This window comes from Strongylocentrotus purpuratus, unplaced genomic scaffold, assembly GCF_000002235.5.
Source record: "Strongylocentrotus purpuratus isolate Spur 01 unplaced genomic scaffold, Spur_5.0 spur5_scaffold_3, whole genome shotgun sequence".
Lineage (NCBI taxonomy): Eukaryota > Metazoa > Echinodermata > Echinoidea > Camarodonta > Strongylocentrotidae > Strongylocentrotus > Strongylocentrotus purpuratus.
In genome coordinates this window covers 12,511,402-12,528,578 of record NW_022145609.1, presented here as the reverse complement: position 1 = coordinate 12,528,578, position 17,177 = coordinate 12,511,402, and the positions used below count along the sequence as shown (strand labels likewise).

The 17,177-nt window shown below is 38.0% G+C and overlaps 2 protein-coding genes across 2 annotated transcripts in view; both read left to right on the top strand.

Annotated features, from left to right (window-relative positions):
- Positions 1-8,539, top strand: part of LOC105437509 (sushi, von Willebrand factor type A, EGF and pentraxin domain-containing protein 1-like) — a 45,317-nt gene extending 36,778 nt beyond the window's left edge. The window contains exons 30-41 of the mRNA XM_030996976.1: positions 123-305; positions 589-774; positions 1,766-1,960; positions 2,405-2,596; positions 2,972-3,154; positions 3,641-3,832; positions 4,612-4,794; positions 5,077-5,262; positions 6,252-6,446; positions 6,807-6,998; positions 7,484-7,669; positions 8,165-8,539. Of these exons, the coding sequence (XP_030852836.1) occupies positions 123-305; positions 589-774; positions 1,766-1,960; positions 2,405-2,596; positions 2,972-3,154; positions 3,641-3,832; positions 4,612-4,794; positions 5,077-5,262; positions 6,252-6,446; positions 6,807-6,998; positions 7,484-7,669; positions 8,165-8,370 (2,279 nt within the window). The 3' untranslated portion in view covers positions 8,371-8,539. The remainder of the gene's footprint in view (positions 1-122; positions 306-588; positions 775-1,765; positions 1,961-2,404; positions 2,597-2,971; positions 3,155-3,640; positions 3,833-4,611; positions 4,795-5,076; positions 5,263-6,251; positions 6,447-6,806; positions 6,999-7,483; positions 7,670-8,164) is intronic.
- Positions 8,540-9,532: 993 nt separating this feature from the next.
- The window catches only part of LOC105437510 (adhesion G-protein coupled receptor G6), a 31,691-nt gene continuing 24,046 nt past the window's right edge, over positions 9,533-17,177 (top strand). The window contains exons 1-8 of the mRNA XM_030996977.1: positions 9,533-9,805; positions 10,486-10,620; positions 11,714-11,968; positions 13,092-13,201; positions 13,717-13,933; positions 14,837-14,956; positions 15,378-15,496; positions 16,995-17,141. Coding sequence (XP_030852837.1) covers positions 9,556-9,805; positions 10,486-10,620; positions 11,714-11,968; positions 13,092-13,201; positions 13,717-13,933; positions 14,837-14,956; positions 15,378-15,496; positions 16,995-17,141 — 1,353 coding nt within the window. The 5' untranslated portion in view covers positions 9,533-9,555. The remainder of the gene's footprint in view (positions 9,806-10,485; positions 10,621-11,713; positions 11,969-13,091; positions 13,202-13,716; positions 13,934-14,836; positions 14,957-15,377; positions 15,497-16,994; positions 17,142-17,177) is intronic.

Below are 17,177 nucleotides of genomic sequence, written 5' to 3'. Positions count from 1 at the left end.
TACAATTAATGTGCAAAATCATGCTTTTTAAATGATCTGTCGCTTCGTTCAGTAACATTTAAACATGTATTTTTTCACCAATTAGTTTACCTGCCACTATTGTTATCAACATTTATGTGCAGTTGAGACCTGTAACGTACCACAGCTGCCACCCAACCTCCAATCTTCATGCACGGAGGGACAGAATGTTGCATACAATACAACATGCGATTTTTCCTGCAACCTTGGCTACGACCTTATTGGGATGTCATCTCTAGCCTGCCTAGCCAACGGAACGTTCTCTGATGACGTTCCAACATGTGAAAGTAAGAAGATTGATTTATCTTTACTGTTATTCTTACATAAGTTTTTACAATGTAAAGTTATTATGTTATAGTATAGATATTATGACTGCTGTGAGAGGAATAGTTGTTTATAGGCTGTATGGGATGACGCATCCTGAGGCGAGGCGTGCCGATGGGTGAAATCAGGGGTGACATCATAACACGTAGGGCCGTGTATCCCAGATTTAAGATTTATAAACGATCCCTTTAAGTCGATTTTTTTAGAAATGCTTTGCGATTGTGCTAATATCTTGCTTTTTTACAGTCGTAGCTTGTGAAGTTCCCCAGCTACCATCCAATCTCTTAACATCCAATGTATTGTGCCTTGGAAGTGTGACTTACAATACGACCTGTCATTTCGTTTGTGATGTTGGATACAATCTAACTGGCGAATCGTCCGTGACCTGTCTGGAGGACACTACTTTGTCAGCTCCTCTCCCTTCGTGCGAAGGTGGGTTTATTAATTTTGAAGACGTATTTGATGAGGTTTGATGGCCCAGTGGAAGACCAGTACAGTGGTCTCGTAACCGGTAAGTCTCGGGTTCGAAACCAAGTCGATGCGCTTCTGCCCTTTGGTAAGGCATTCGTCCTCGTTACCAAGTCCCTTGAGAGGAATTAAGGCCGTAGGTTTCCGTAGGCTGCTTACTAACTTAACAAGCATTTAGAAGCATACACGTGATTTCTTACCGGTCAGGTAAAACAAATAAACAAACGAAACAATGTTTTGCAGAAAAAAGAGTTTATTCAATTACATTTTGATAATCATACTACTAAGTAATTAGCCCCTCGCAGACGAAGTCGGAGTAGATATAGAAACCTTATTGGGATGTCATCTCTAGCCTGCCTAGCCAACGGAACCTTCTCTGATGATATATTCTAACATGTCAAAGTACGACTATTAATCTGTCAATATAAGATATAACGATGTTAAATTGATTATGTGATTCATGTAAATCATTCTGTGGGGTGATGCTAAGAGCGAGTTCTCATGCAACATGTGAGTTTTCACGCGCATGAACTGTACTGTTCTGCGTCTTTTTGTTAGTTGTGGTCTGTCTGCTACCAGAAGTCTTTTCTCGTGAACTGTCTCCGGGGCTGAAACCACATGGACGAAGAGAAGCAATGCAGAATAAACATCTTGCGTAAGGACATAAGTACTGTGATGGAGATAGAACCCATGACTTCCGCATCTACAGTCAAGTGTTTAAACCATTCGACTACGACACCTGGCTCTATAGTCTCACAAATCCCAGGAAAAAGTCAATGTGTAAAGTTTTACCTTAGCGGCCATATGTCTATCAGGAGACGATGTAAATATCATTAACTGCTTAGTTGTTCTTGGCTCAAATTTAATGTCGAATATTTAAGGTTATAATCTTAAATATTTCCATTTGTTTTTGTTTCCTCACTTTTTCTCCAATTTTCATGCCTCTTTCTAATAGTTGTGACTTGTCCGCTTCCTGAGGTATTCTCGGCAGAACTCTCTTCTCTATCTGGAAACTGTGATGCAGGGAGCTCTATTGACTTCGAAACAACCTGTATCTTTGAGTGCTCCATAGGATATACTGTGATCGGTGGAGAGGATGTCACCTGTCAGAGTGATGGAGAACTATCAGCACCTTTTCCTACCTGTGCGGGTAAGTCTGTTGATGTTTTTCTCTTGGATTAGTTATGACGCTGGGTAGTAGAAAGATTTATTCATTGTCATGTTTTGTTGAGATCTAAAATATTTTTTAATTCACACAAATTCTATGACCTTCACTTTTCCAATAAAGAAATCGTTATTGAATCATCACAATATGTTTTAAATAGTCCTTCAATGTTCCCGAAAAACCTTTATTCTCTTGACAACTTTGGAACTGATCATCTCACCCTCATTTTTAATGTTGGAGTTTTGCGTGGTAAAATGTTTCAATTTTTACACATAATCAATTTCTCATGCCATTAATGTTCTTCATTTCATATGCTTTATGTTAAACCCTAAGAAAGGAAAATGATTAAATCAAAACACTTCCCAAGTCATGGTTTAAAACCTGCCTGTTTATTTTATAACACATCATACATTTTCCTTTTGTAATCAGTTGTATCCTGTTCCATACCCGAGCTTCCACCACGTCTATCTCCTGTGGCGTCACAATGCGATGCAGGACTATCCATCAATTACACAGAAAGCTGTTCATACTCATGTGATGTAGGATATAATCGTGTTGGATCTGCATCAGTAACATGTCTGGCAAACACGTCTCTCTCTGATTTTTTGCCTTCATGTGAAGGTAAAAACTTTCTATCAATTTTTCAAAAAAGGGTAGATTTTTGTTGACGACTTCAAGTTATATATGATTTTATCTATGACAGATTTTAAGAGGCATTTGAAGGATCCGTGGTAAAAAGTCATTTGCTGAGGTCGGCTTGTTAGTCCTTATACAAAAGAGAATGCTATCACAGTAACACAACAATCTGTCTAACGCGATAATTCACAATTTTATTTAAAGGAATTTTAAGGTATTTAATAGAAAGTAGATGTAGCTTGTTTATAATAATGAAAATAACTGTCAATCATTCAATTTTTCGCTTCATTCACTACATATGAACACATGTTTTTTATTTATCCTTTTACATGCCATTATGATATCAACTTTAATGTCTAGTTGAGACCTGCAACGTTTCTCAGCTGCCATTCAACCTTTCATCTTTATGCATGGAGGGACAGAATGTGGCATACAATAAAACATGTGATTTTTCCTGCAACATTGGCTACGACCTTATTGGGATGTCATCTCTAGCCTGCCTAGCCAACGGAACCTTCTCTAATGATATTCCAACATGTCAAAGTACGACTATTAATCTGTCAATATAAGATATAACGATGTTAAATTGATTATGTGATTCATGTAAATCATTCTGTGGGGTGATGCTAAGAGACAGATTTTTGTTCTTTAAAGCATAAGTTGATTAACTTTCATTCTTCAAATTGGCAATAACTATGGTTTTCTTGTATTGATACTCGGTTCCAATTAAATGCCATATCTTTGAATGAGTATGAATGGATTTAATCGCGAAAAACCTTTATTCTCTTGACAAATTGGGAACTTTTCATCTCAGTCTTAGTTTTAACTTCGGAGTTTTTTACGGTAAAATGTGTCAATATTTACACATACCCGGTAGTCAATTTATTATGCCATTCATGCACTTCATTTCAGATGCTTCATGTCAAACCCCAAGAAAAGAAAAGCTGAAATCAAAACACTTCCCAAGTCATGGTTTAAAACCTGCCTGTTTATTTTAAAACACAACATACATTTTCCTTTTGTAATCAGTTGTATCCTGTTCCGTACCCGAGCTTCCACCACGTCTATCTCCTATGGCGTCACAATGCGATGCAGGACTATCCATCAATTACACAGAAAGCTGTTTATACTCATGTGATGTAGGATATAATCTTGTTGGATCTGCATCAGTAAGGTGTCTGGCAAACACGTCTCTCTCTGATTTTCTGCCTCAATGTGAAGGTAAAATTTTTTAAATCATATTTTTAAAGGAGTTGACATTTTGTACAATTTTTTTTCCCTAAAATATTTAGTTGGTGATTGGATAACTTATCTAGAGATCCAAAGATTTTCCCGTCGATATTTTCCTGATCTTAGATTATCCTCTTAGACACTACGACAGCTGAAAAAGTAGTTTTCAAATGAATGAGCACAATGACTTGGTTGAAAGTATCATATTGTCTGTGATGTGGGATACAATGTTGTAGGATCTCCTTGTGTACCAATGTCTGGCAAACACGTATCTCTCCCTCTCTCTCTCTCTCTCTCTCTCTCACTTTCCATGAATTTTTCAAATGAGGGTAGATTTTTGTTGACGATTTCAATTTGTATATTATTTTTTTCAATGACTGATTGTTGGAAACATTTGAAGATTCAACGTCAAAAGTCACTTGTTAGCTTTTATATGAAAAGAGGATGCTTTCACAGTAACACAACAACTTTTCTAATGCCCCTAAAATATACAAGTTAGCGATATAATATATATTTTAAAGGAAGACTAATGTGTATAATACAGATTAGGTGGGGCTTGTCTATTGTAACGAATATGACTGTCTTATTTTCGAGAATAAAACCTGTTTCAGGTTCTTCGAATGATCTCTCTCCAAACAACCGATTCTGTACAATTAATGTGCAAAATCATGCTTTTTAAATGATCTGTCGCTTCGTTCAGTAACATTTAAACATGTATTTTTTCACCAATTAGTTTACCTGCCACTATTGTTATCAACATTTATGTGCAGTTGAGACCTGTAACGTACCACAGCTGCCACCCAACCTCCAATCTTCATGCACGGAGGGACAGAATGTTGCATACAATACAACATGCGATTTTTCCTGCAACCTTGGCTACGACCTTATTGGGATGTCATCTCTAGCCTGCCTAGCCAACGGAACGTTCTCTGATGACGTTCCAACATGTGAAAGTAAGAAGATTGATTTATCTTTACTGTTATTCTTACATAAGTTTTTACAATGTAAAGTTATTATGTTATAGTATAGATATTATGACTGCTGTGAGAGGAATAGTTGTTTATAGGCTCTATGGGATGTCGCATCCTGAGGCGAGGCGTGCCGATGGGTAAAATCAGGGGTGACATCATAACACGTATGGCCGTGTATCCCAGATTTAAGATTTATAAACGATCCCTTTAAGTCGATTTTTTAGAAATGCTTTGCGATTGTGCTAATATCTTGCTTTTTTACAGTCGTAGCTTGTGAAGTTCCCCAGCTACCATCCAATCTCTTAACATCCAATGTATTGTGCCTTGGGAGTGTGACTTACAATACGACCTGTCATTTCGTTTGTGATGTTGGATACAATCTAACTGGCGAATCGTCTGTGACCTGTCTGGAGGACACTACTTTGTCAGCTCCTCTCCCTTCGTGCGAAGGTGGGTTTATTAATTTTGAAGACGTATTTGATGAGGTTTGATGGCCCAGTGGAAGACCAGTACAGTGGTCTCGTAACCGGTAAGTCTCGGGTTCGAAACCAAGTCGATGCGCTTCTGCCCTTTGGTAAGGCATTCGTCCTCGTTACCAAGTCCCTTGAGAGGAATTAAGGCTGTAGGTTTCCGTAGACTGCTTACTAACTTAACAAGCATTTAGAAGCATACACGTGATTTCTTACCGGTCAGGTAAAACAAATAAACAAACGAAACAATGTTTTGCAGAAAAAAATAGTTTAATCAATTACATTTTGATAATCATACTACTAAGTAATTAGCCCCTCGCAGACGAAGTCGGAGGGGATATAGAAACCTTATTGGGATGTCATCTCTAGCCTGCCTAGCCAACGGAACCTTCTCTGATGATATTCTACATGTCAAAGTACGACTATTAATTTGTCAATATAAGATATAACGATGTTAAATTGATTATGTGATTCATGTAAATCATTCTGTGGTGTGATGCTAAGAGCGAGTTCTCATGCAACATGTGAGTTTTCACGCGCATGAACTGTACTGTTCTGCGTCTTTTTGTTAGTTGTGGTCTGTCTGCTACCAGAAGTCTTTTCTCGTGAACTGTCTCCGGGGCTGAAACCACATGGACGAAGAGAAGCAATGCAGAATAAACATCTTGCGTAAGGACATAAGTACTGTGATGGAGATAGAACCCATGACCTCCGCATCTACAGTCAAGTGTTTAAACCATTCGACTACGACACCTGGCTCTATAGTCTCACAAATCCCAGGAAAAAGTCAATGTGTAAAGTTTTACCTTAGCGGCCATATGTCTATCAGGAGACGATGTAAATATCATTAACTGCTTAGTTGGTCTTGGCTCAAATTTAATGTCGAATATTTAAGGTTATAATCTTAAATATTTCAATGTGTTTTTGTTTCCTCACTTTTTCTCCAATTTTCATGCTTCTTTCTAATAGTTGTGACTTGTCCACTTCCTGAGGTATTCTCGGCAGAACTCTCTTCTCTATCTGGAAACTGTGATGCAGGGAGCTCTATTGACTTCGAAACAACCTGTATCTTTGAGTGCTCCATAGGATATACTGTGATCGGTGGAGAGGATGTCACCTGTCAGAGTGATGGAGAACTATCAGCACCTTTTCCTACCTGTGCGGGTAAGTCTGTTGATGTTTTTTCTTTTGGATTAGTTATGACGCTGGGTAGTAGAAAGATTTATTCATTGTCATGTTTTGTTGAGATCTAAAATATTTTCAATGTTCCCGAAAAACCTTTATCTCTTGACAACTTTGGAACTGCTCATCTCACCCTCATTTTTAATGTTGGAGTTTTGCGTGGTAAAATGTTTCAATTTTTACACATAATCAATTTCTCATGCCATTAATATACTTCATTTCATATGCTTCATGTTAAACCCTAAGAAAGGAAAATGCTGTAATCAAAACGCTTCCCAAGTCATGGTTTAAAACCTGCCTGTTTATTTTAAAACACATCATACATTTTCCTTTTGTTAACAGCTGTATCATGTTCCATACCCGAGCTTCAACCACGTCTATCTCCTATGGCGTCACAATGCGATGCAGGACTATCCATCTCTTACACAGAAAGCTGTTCATACTCATGTGATGAAGGATATAATCTTGTTGGATCTGCATCAGTAATGTGTCTGGCAAACACGTCTCTCTCTGATTTTCTCCCTTTATGTGAAGGTAAAAATATTCTATCAATTTTTCAAAAAGGGGAAATTTTTGTTGACGACTTTAAGTTCTATATGATTTTATCTATGACAGATTTTAAGAGGCATTTGAAGGATCCGTGGTAAAAAGACATTTGCTGAGGTCGGTTTGTTAGCCCTTATTTAAAAAGAGAATGCTTTCATAGTAACACAACTACTTGTCTAATGCCCCTAATATATACAATTTAGCGATATAATATATATTTAAAAGAAGACTAATGTGTATAACACAGATTACGTGGGGCTTGTCTATTGTAACGAATATAACTGTTTTTTTTTCAAGAATAAAACCCGTATCAGGTTCTTCGAATGATCTCTCTCCAAACAACCGATTCTGTACAATTTATGTGCACAATCATATTTTCTAAATGATCTTTCGCTCCATTCAATAAAATTTAAACATGCATTATTTCACCAATTAGTTTACCTGCCATTATTGTTATGAACATTTATTTACAGTTGTGACCTGTAACGTACCACAGCTGCCACCTTACCTTTCATCTTCATGCAAGGAGGGACAGAATGTGGCATACAATGCAAAATGTGCATTTTCCTGCAACATTGGCTACGACCTTATTGGTGGGATGTCATCTCTTGCCTGCCTAGCCAACGGAACCTTCTCTGATGACATTCTAAGATGTCAAAGTAAGACCATTCATTTTCAATGTTAGATTTTACAATGTAGATCTATTAAGTAATACAAGTAATCATTCTGTGGTGTGATGCTCTAAGTGAATTATCATGCAGTATGTGAGTTTCATGAACATGAAATTTATTGTTCTGCTTCTTCTTTTCAGTCGTAGTCTGTCCACTACCAGAAGTCTGTTCACGTGAAGTGTCTTCGGGGTCTGCAAACACATGGATTGCGAGGAGCAATACATATGAAATATCTTGTGTAATGACATGAGTACCTTTACGGGGATAGAACCCACAACCTTCGCATCTACAGTCAAGTGTTTAAACATATATCACATTTCAATGTTATGCAATTCAAACATAATTTCTACACGAATACAAGCGGGAATAGGAATTGTCCTTGGGTTGATTTCTGAAAAGACTTTGCAATCGTTTCCTATGTATTGTAGCCGGGCAATGTGAACGCATTACCATTGTTATTTCCTATCTTAATTGTCTTGGCAGTTGTCACGTGTAGCATCCCATCTTTTCCGGCAAACCTCACCACTGACAACACACAATGCGGTACAGAGATGAGGAGAGACTACAACACATCGTGCATGTATGAATGTCAGCCCGGATATGACCTCATCGGTAACTCGTCTGTCATGTGTCAGGCTAGTGGGGCGTTGTCCGCTGATCTACCAACTTGTGAAGGCATGTCAATCTGACAATTATTATTAGAAAATTCACACGAATAACTTTAAACATATTTCAGTTCTTGTAACAAAGTCCAGGACTGAGTGTGATAGTTCTACATGTTAAAATAAAAATCCCGTGTGCAATGTATATGTTTGTAGATAATTTCATTTTTAATAAGAATATGGAAAGTATTAAATTATAATAATAATAATAATAATAATAATAATACTAATAATTAACCGTTCTTGTATAGCGCATAACAAATAGTATTAAAACATGTCCCTAAGCGCTCTAGAGAAAAACACAACAAAATACAAATACAAGATGTACTGGGTAACAGACAAAATGGATGAATTAAATGTTAAATAAGTGCGTCTTTAAAGCAATCTTAAACTTAACAATGGAGTCAATGTTTTTTTTACATGTTCCGGGAGATTGTTCCATAAAGTTGAGGCAGTGTGAGCAAAGCTGCGCTCACCATATGACCTGGTCATCACTGGTGGAATAACAAATAATTTTTTCTTATTAGAACGAAGATTTCTAGAAGGTTTGTACAATATTAATAGCTCTATCAAATAAGGAGGCGCAAAATCATAACAACATTCATAAGCTAACAACAATATTTGAATAAAATGCGAGAGTGAATGGGTAGCCAGTGTAAGTCTCTTAAAAAAAGAGACAAAGATTCATGTTTCCTAATACGATAGATAAGACGAGCTGCTGCAAACATCTCTATGCTTTTGCTTGAACTATGTGTCGGAAATCTTCAGGGAACAGAGTATAGTTATATGGACTTCGTATATTCTCAAGATGGTCGTTTCGTATATGAAAGCACCCAATGTGTTACACAATAGTCTTTTCAGCGAAATGATTACAATGTGTTGACTTGTTAGATCGAGACGCTGAACATATGTGAATCATACAAGTTATTCCTATAATTTTAATAGTTAACCTTACCTGACACAGCCAGAGATTGACAGAGCTAGGTTCTGGTCGAGGCTTCATTGAATCGTGTTTTAGTGTCAAATTAGTGTCAGTTTGCAGACTAGCGTTTTAACACATTTGTCCCTCTCGACCCAGGTCGAATGAGGGCACTGTTACAACAATAATGAGGCTAACCTCGGTAAAATTCTACATTACATCCGTAAGCTAAATTAGCATTAAGATTAGCATTATTGTGTGTCATATCTCTCTTTACACGTCCAGTCATTGACATGTGTCAAAGGCTCACACCCTGCCCAAGGGTCTCAACCTGTACCGGGAGTATCAATAGCTACGACTGTGTGTGTAACGCTGGATACACAACCGTAACGGATGACAGGACTCCATACCCCTGTGTCAACATCAACGAATGTGCCGGGTCACCCCAAGTGTGTGACAGTAACGCATTTTGCACCGATTTAAGTGGCAGCTACTTGTGCACATGTATGGAGGGATTCACCGGCACCGGGACCTCTTGCGAAGGTATAGTACTTACACAAAGTACTGTACTTGTTGTGCCATAAATATTTTGGACCAGACCACTGTCATGAATGAGCTTTCAAGAGTGACAAATAAGATATATTTCTGTTTCAGGAAGAAAAAATGTAGTCAGTTTTTATAGTGAAAATAAATTGATTAAGGTGGTATCAATATTCAAATATGCACCTTGACGCCTTATATCGTAATTTCCCATTCACATATAATATGTCTTTATTGAGCCCCCCCCCCCCACTTCCAAACCAAAAAATAAGGAAAAACAAACGAAACAAACCAAAAATAGGACTTGTAGAATTAATAGGAAATGGTAAAAGTATCTCAGTTGTTTGTATATCAGCTTAAATCAATTTCGCAGTAGAAATGTCCCCTGTAACGGACTTCTATATATTATTGGAAAGATAACAAGGGAGAGCTGACAAAGTTAGTCTAGATTGTGTTGTGTATTCCCATATGAGCCGTACCCATTTCTATAAGAAGTGCATGTGATCTCCACAGAGACTGTAAATTTCTTATCATTTTGATGATTCCAGAAACTCACAATCTACACTGGTGTGCTGTCACCGTGTGCTATATTATACAACCTTTTCCGAATCTTTCACAAGCGATCACATATCTGAAGTAACTCAAAATTATCTTTACATGTCACGGTTTAACTTCACCCACAGCCACTAAACCTTGTGCCCTGTCACCTTGTCTAAATGGAGGCACTTGTACGACTAGCGACGATGGAGCATCGTATGTTTGCACGTGTGCAGAATCGTACACTGATGTTAATTGTAACACTCAGATTAGGGAGCAAGGTAAGATAGGTGTGGGTGTGTACGTATAAGTGTGTGTGTGTATGTGTGTGTACGTGTGTGCGTGCGTGTGCGCATGTATATGCCTTCGATATACAGTGCGTCCCCCCAGAAAAACCATACCTCGAAGCAAAGGGGAATTGTGAGAAAACTATGATCTATATAAAAATAGTTTATTGCTCTTCATAAAGTAGAAGTAATGTGCTTCCAAATTATACTATGATTTCGATAAATCATAGCTGCTTCAATGAGCAACATGTTTTTATAAAAATGGCATGTCAATATCCATTCTGTTCCATAATTATATCTACATATTTCAGTATATTTAACATGGTTCAACCGAATGGTAAAGGCGTCCACACGTATCTCGTTATATCTTTAATCATTTTGATGATTCCAGAAAATCACAATATAAACTGTTAAACTGTCATCATGTGCTATATCATAAATCTTTCCGAATCTTTCTCAAGCAAGCAATCAGATATCACTATAATTAGTTAGAATAACTTTTAGCCCCTGGTCATCTTCAGCTTTTATTGTGATGACAAAATAGTCCAAGCAATAAAATACATATGTACATGTATGTTTGTGTGTGTGTGTTTAATGTTGTTAGGGTGTATGTGAGAGTGAGTGGGTGTAAATGAATGTTTCACCTGCATGTATGTGTATGCATAATTTGATTTATATTTATATTTATATGACACCGGATTTAGTCTTGACAAATTGTCGAAATGGTTCACTGAATCAAGACTATGCACACCTCATAAATTTATACCGCATACTTTTGAATAAACATTATTTATCTCAAACTACATCTACAAAGTCATTTCGAAATATTTCATGATACACACAAAATACAGTTTTCTTTATTTATATGAAATACTTTCGAATAAACAATACTTCTTGTGAACCCTATCTACCCGTAATAGTGGAATATTCTATGATTCATGCAAATACTTTTAAAATCTTTATATCAAATACTTTCGATACTTTCAAATAACCAATACTTCTCTAGAATCCTATCAACCTATCATGGAATATGATGCATAAGAAATATAGTATTGTTTATTATATAATGATTATATCACATTTGCAGAACCCCTTGCGGTTTTCACGAACCCGTTGTCTCAGATGGCAGATGTAGAGGAGCGGGTCACCTTCTCCTGTTCCTTCCAGAACGCGCAAAGTTACAAGTGGTACAAAGACAGCGTCCCCATCTTGGGAAGTGAGAACAGGTCCCCGTTAGTTATCAATCCAGCTCTGGCCGAGGACCAGGGATACTATTATTGCACTGCTGTCGGGGAGGACGGCAAAACTTTGTCCACAAAACAAGCTTTGTTGACAGTCAATGGTTGGTTTGTAGTTTGTAGTTGGCGAATGGTAGCATAATATGTTTAAAGAACCTAGTACGATCTTTAACTCTCCTAGTCTTATCTCCTACTCATATCTTTATCATACTTGTTTAATGTCCGTTTATTCACGCTTGGATGTTTCATGTCCTGTCATGTCCTTAACAATGACCTTCAACATACACCTGTGTGAGGCCAGTTGTGGTTATTCTTCAAGGCGCCTGGACATTATAATGAACAATAACTCACAATACCATTATTCCCTCACATCAATAAGAAATAATATTTGTTTGCATTATCGTAATGCCTAGGTCACATTTGCTCTACGGCTAGGATACGGCGGTTGTATAGGCCCCCGAAAGATACTTGCGGCGGCCGCAGAGAATCTGCAGTGGCCTCAGGGTCCCCTATGACGTATCCCTATCTTTACAGGCCGTACAGGTCGCCGTGGGATTTTAACGCGGATTTATTTTAATTTCTAGGTTAGCTGTTGCGATTAGACACGCCGTAGCCATGCCATAGAGCGATTCCACCGCGACCGTACGTTAGGCGTACGGTGACCTTGCGTTTTATATACTCCAGGGGCGAAGCGGTAGCACCAGTCTGGCCGCATGGTCGCCGTATGGTCCCCATTCAGCCGCCTTGCGTCTACCTTGCGTCTCCCTTAGTAATTGTCAAAGAGCTATGGCCACCGCAGGGATGACTTAAGGCGACTGTGCATCCTACTTCAAAGGCCCTACGGCAGCCGCAAATCTTCTGTCACCGCAATTCAAAACACGGCGTGCGGCTACCCTAATAAATTATATGTGACCACTACCGGATGTGACCGTTCGAATGCTTTGGCAGTCCTATAATTGTTATTGGCCGTATATATTTTGGACCGCACGGCCGCCGCGGCAAATGTGACCTAGGCATAACTTTAAAAAAGTGATTCGAGGGGGAAATGTAACTATATTAATCTTTTATATCAAAGCCAGTGCACTTCTTTAGATGCCCCATGTGTCAATCGTTTATGTGATACTCTATGTTTAGTTTAATCTGTTGCCTAATTTATATAATAGTAAATTATTACAAGGTTTCTATTGCTTTTTTAAAAATTCGTTATGACTTTTGTGTTATTTCCAGGTGTTGATAACTATGTAGTAGTGGCGTCATTCAACAAGACTTTCAACAGCAGTCTTTCCGATAGAACTTCCTCATACTTTCAGCAGCTCTCAAAGGAATTAATCAATTTTGTGAGTATGATTATTAAATTATCTGATCTGATGACTAATTTACTGCTCCCTTTCATTCTAAACCATTATATTTTGTCTAAAATGGCTTAAATTTAAATTTACATAGATATTCTGAATTGTTTTTCAATCATCTATAAATATCTATGTGTCATTTATCTAAAAAGAAATCACCATTCATTAATTAATTAATTCAGATGCCATATATATATAACATTTTATAGCCGTGCACCTTACATAGCACGTTTCATTTCAGCACCTTACATATAAAGCATGTTACATAACAGTAGCACGTTTCATTTTACTTGTACACTGTGTTCCAAATGCATCTCTGCTTTTGGGCTATTCACCTCTTACTTAACACTGTTTATTGAATTCGTCTATACTGTCAAGAAAATTATACAAAATATTCCCACAAGGAAACAAATTTGAATTCAATCCCTTTATATTCTAATTCACGTTGCATAGATTAGGTTGACCGTGACTGGCACTCAAATGATATTCTGTGTTGCTTTCAGATCCTGACACCTCTCCAGAATAATTTTGAAGCCACCGTTGCAGTTGGAGTGAACTCCTTCTCACCTGGAAGCGTGATTACAGAATTCGGTATCTATGTATACAATGGTTCAATACCCGATGGTGAACAACTGTCCATCATCAGTTCTACAATTACAAGCCTTGCTGAGGGGAACCCTAACTTCCTGGACCCAGCTTCTGTTCAATCCTTTAGTGCAGGTGAGTTTTATCATTACAGTAAATGTTTGCTGATAACCTGATCGCCACTACCTTAAAAGGTCAACTCAAGGGCAATTTAAATAACCTACTGTATATCCTTCAGAATTCATGGTTGGGTTAGGTAATACATTATTGTAATTTCACGCCTTCTTTTAAAGCTGATGGACAGGCTTTTTTTCGTAAAGGCTGTTGAAATAGCCATACGTTGATTTCACGAAAGTAGTTGCTATCGGGTTCGATGTACATGTGTTTTCTGTAATTTCAAGCTATTTTCCTTTTGTGTTTATATGAAATTGGTTGTTGCTCTGTCTTTATAGCATTTAATGTAGTTGCTAGAGTTCACATGTAGAGCTGCTTATATGTTCTAGCATCTGATATAACTTTATATTAGATTTCTACGAATCTAAAAATGTTTCGTTACATGAAAACTAAAAACGCTCCATTGGTATTAACCTCCTTTATAGCTTTTTGTGCTGCCCAGTCACCATTGCTTTCAATACTACTACTTTCTTAAATTAATTTTATATAACGAATGGAAATAAGACGTAAGTATTACAGGTAACTACAGCATAGATGATTTATTATGATAGCCACAAATAACCAAAAGGGCGTTTCTGTACTACGGGTATGTATGTGTAATGCCCTTTATTCTGAGTAGAGTATTGTCGCTGAAAGAATATTATGTGTTTGATTTATTTCGATTTGGCTAACAAAATTATGCATTTGGCCGCAAGGCTGTTTTTCAGCAAGTCCGTGTACAAAAGAAGACATATTACCCAAACTGATATCAATAACAACTGCATATTATTTACAAAGAAAATAAAGAAAAATTACCCCAAAAAATATTGTAAAGTACATAAATTTTCCACCTACAATCAACATCTATTCTGATGATCTTGACAGTGACCTGTCCAGCCGGGACCTATGTGACAAACTATGGCTATGTGGCAATGTTTGACAGTGGCGTCATCTACAGCACAGCTAACTCAACCGATACAAAATGCCCTGATTATACCGTATATCGTAAGTCATTTTCATCAACGGATAGTTCATGTTTTTGTATCTGTTTGCTAGTAAAAGACTGGCCAAGAAAATTATCCTACCTTTATGTCTATTAATGATAAAAAAGTTCTATCGATTGTCAAAGTTTTGGAAATAGTCTTACGTAAAAATGAAAAATAGGTCTACTTTGGAACGAGAAAAAAAATCTACGTGCAGTAAAACTCTATTGCAGTAAAACTGTGGTGATTTTTTTTCGTTGGAATTTATTCAATACGATACGGTTAACCAGTTCATATTTGCTACCAGATAGTAGATAACTCTAAACATTTAACTGCAGGAGTGTAAAGTTGATAACCTTATGAACTAAAAATATGGTAATTGATTTGATCTCCTAATCTGCAAAAGCATGGATCATACAAATTAACCTTTTATGTTTCCGCAGGGGACCATCGTGTAAAAGCCACTTGTGTTGGTGATACTCTTCGAGCTTGTGTTTGGGAACCCAAGATGAACTGTGGAAAAAACCTGACTGCCGATGAACTTCTCAAGATCATAATAAAGGTTCGTTACGGTCTATTCCTTTTAGGGAACCAACATAGCAAGGTGAAAGAGAACGATATCGTTCCTGCAATATCAAAAGGTGGAGGTGTTGTGGTCCAGTAGATAAGTATCTGGACTGTGAACCACAAGTTTTGGGGGTTCGAATCCCTGTCGTAGCACTTACGTCCTTTGGCAAGACATCAATCTACATTTGGCACACTCCACCAACGAAACCCGGTAGGAATTTATTCCTTGAAATGCTCGAGCGCTGTAGTGGCAGCCGTGATAAAGCAAGGGTAGTAATGATGGAGCACCAGGCAGTGGCAGATCCAGGGGGGGGGGGGGGGGGGGGGGGGGCGGGGGCCTAGCCCCCCCTTGAGAAAAAAATCATGTAAAAACACGTGATTTTTATCTTTTTTGGGGGGTTGGGCCCCCCTGGCGGTCAAGGGGGGGGGGGGAAGGGGGTGCAAATTTTTAAATTTTCGAGGACCAAACAAAAAAATGTGCTCTCTTCCCCCCCCCCCCCCTCCCCCACTGAGCGATTTTTTGGCCGGCGCGATGTTCAAATTTTAGGGAGCAAAAAAAAAAAAAGTTGGGCCCCCTCCCTAAGATATCCTGGATCCGCGCCTGGCACCAAGAGTAGCAGTTTATCAGCCTTGAGCGCTGTACAATACTTCACTATCACTATTATTAGTATAAAGGAAAAATCGGCCAGGTATCCCCCGACATCGAAGGGGTAAAGTTTCGCATGAAATGAAAATGAAATTGGCACCTCTTGTTTTACAGCTGTACCCCCCCCCCACTCATAATAATATAATAATATAATAATATAATAATAATCCATTTATAGAGCGATGAAACTATCCAACATTCAGTATAACACTCAGTGTTATTCAGGGTACGCATATGCGTGTTCCCTCCTTTTGAAAACACCCCTATAAAGTCCGGTGTGTAAAGTCAATTTTATGTATGTACGAACCGGACTTTGGTGCGTGAAAAGAACCCCTTTACCGGACATTTTGGTAACACGCATGCGGTCATTCCGACCCCGGAGTGGGGGGGGGGGGGGGGGGCAGCTGTAGCGATTAACCGGACCGAACTAAATCCGCTGAATAATTCATGTGCTAAATGTTCTCTACTTTTTTTGGATACAGTAATCAAAGTAATTTGTTTCAACGCTCCAAGAGTCATGTTGTACCAGCAAAGCTAGAGCAGGACAAGCCTTTAGCGATCTGAAACATATTTCAAGTCTACGATACACCTTAAGGCGCCATGTAACGATTACTCATTAGAAGAAACCCTGATCACATCACAAAATCCCTGGCGATTTAAAAGCCGTAGATTTTTTGATGCATACAAGAAAACATAACCAGATTTTTATTTCATTCAATAGGTATTGAACATAGTTTCATGTCAACTTTAGAAGCACATTGCAAGTTTTATTATAAAAATGATATATCACAAAAAAGTTTGTTATCATCATTGTTGTTAAGAAACTGATTGCCTCTGATTTTGGCAGGCCGAAGTCACAGCGGAAAATGCAGAAATGATAGTTGAAGAAGTGGCAGAAATAACGTCCATGACTGAAACCCTTTCTACGGAAGGTCTGGAGATTGTGGCAGATATCCTCAAAAATATCACAGATATAAATTCTACTGATGTGCAGGTGGGTAGGAGATCATTCATCGCATGTGCATGACTA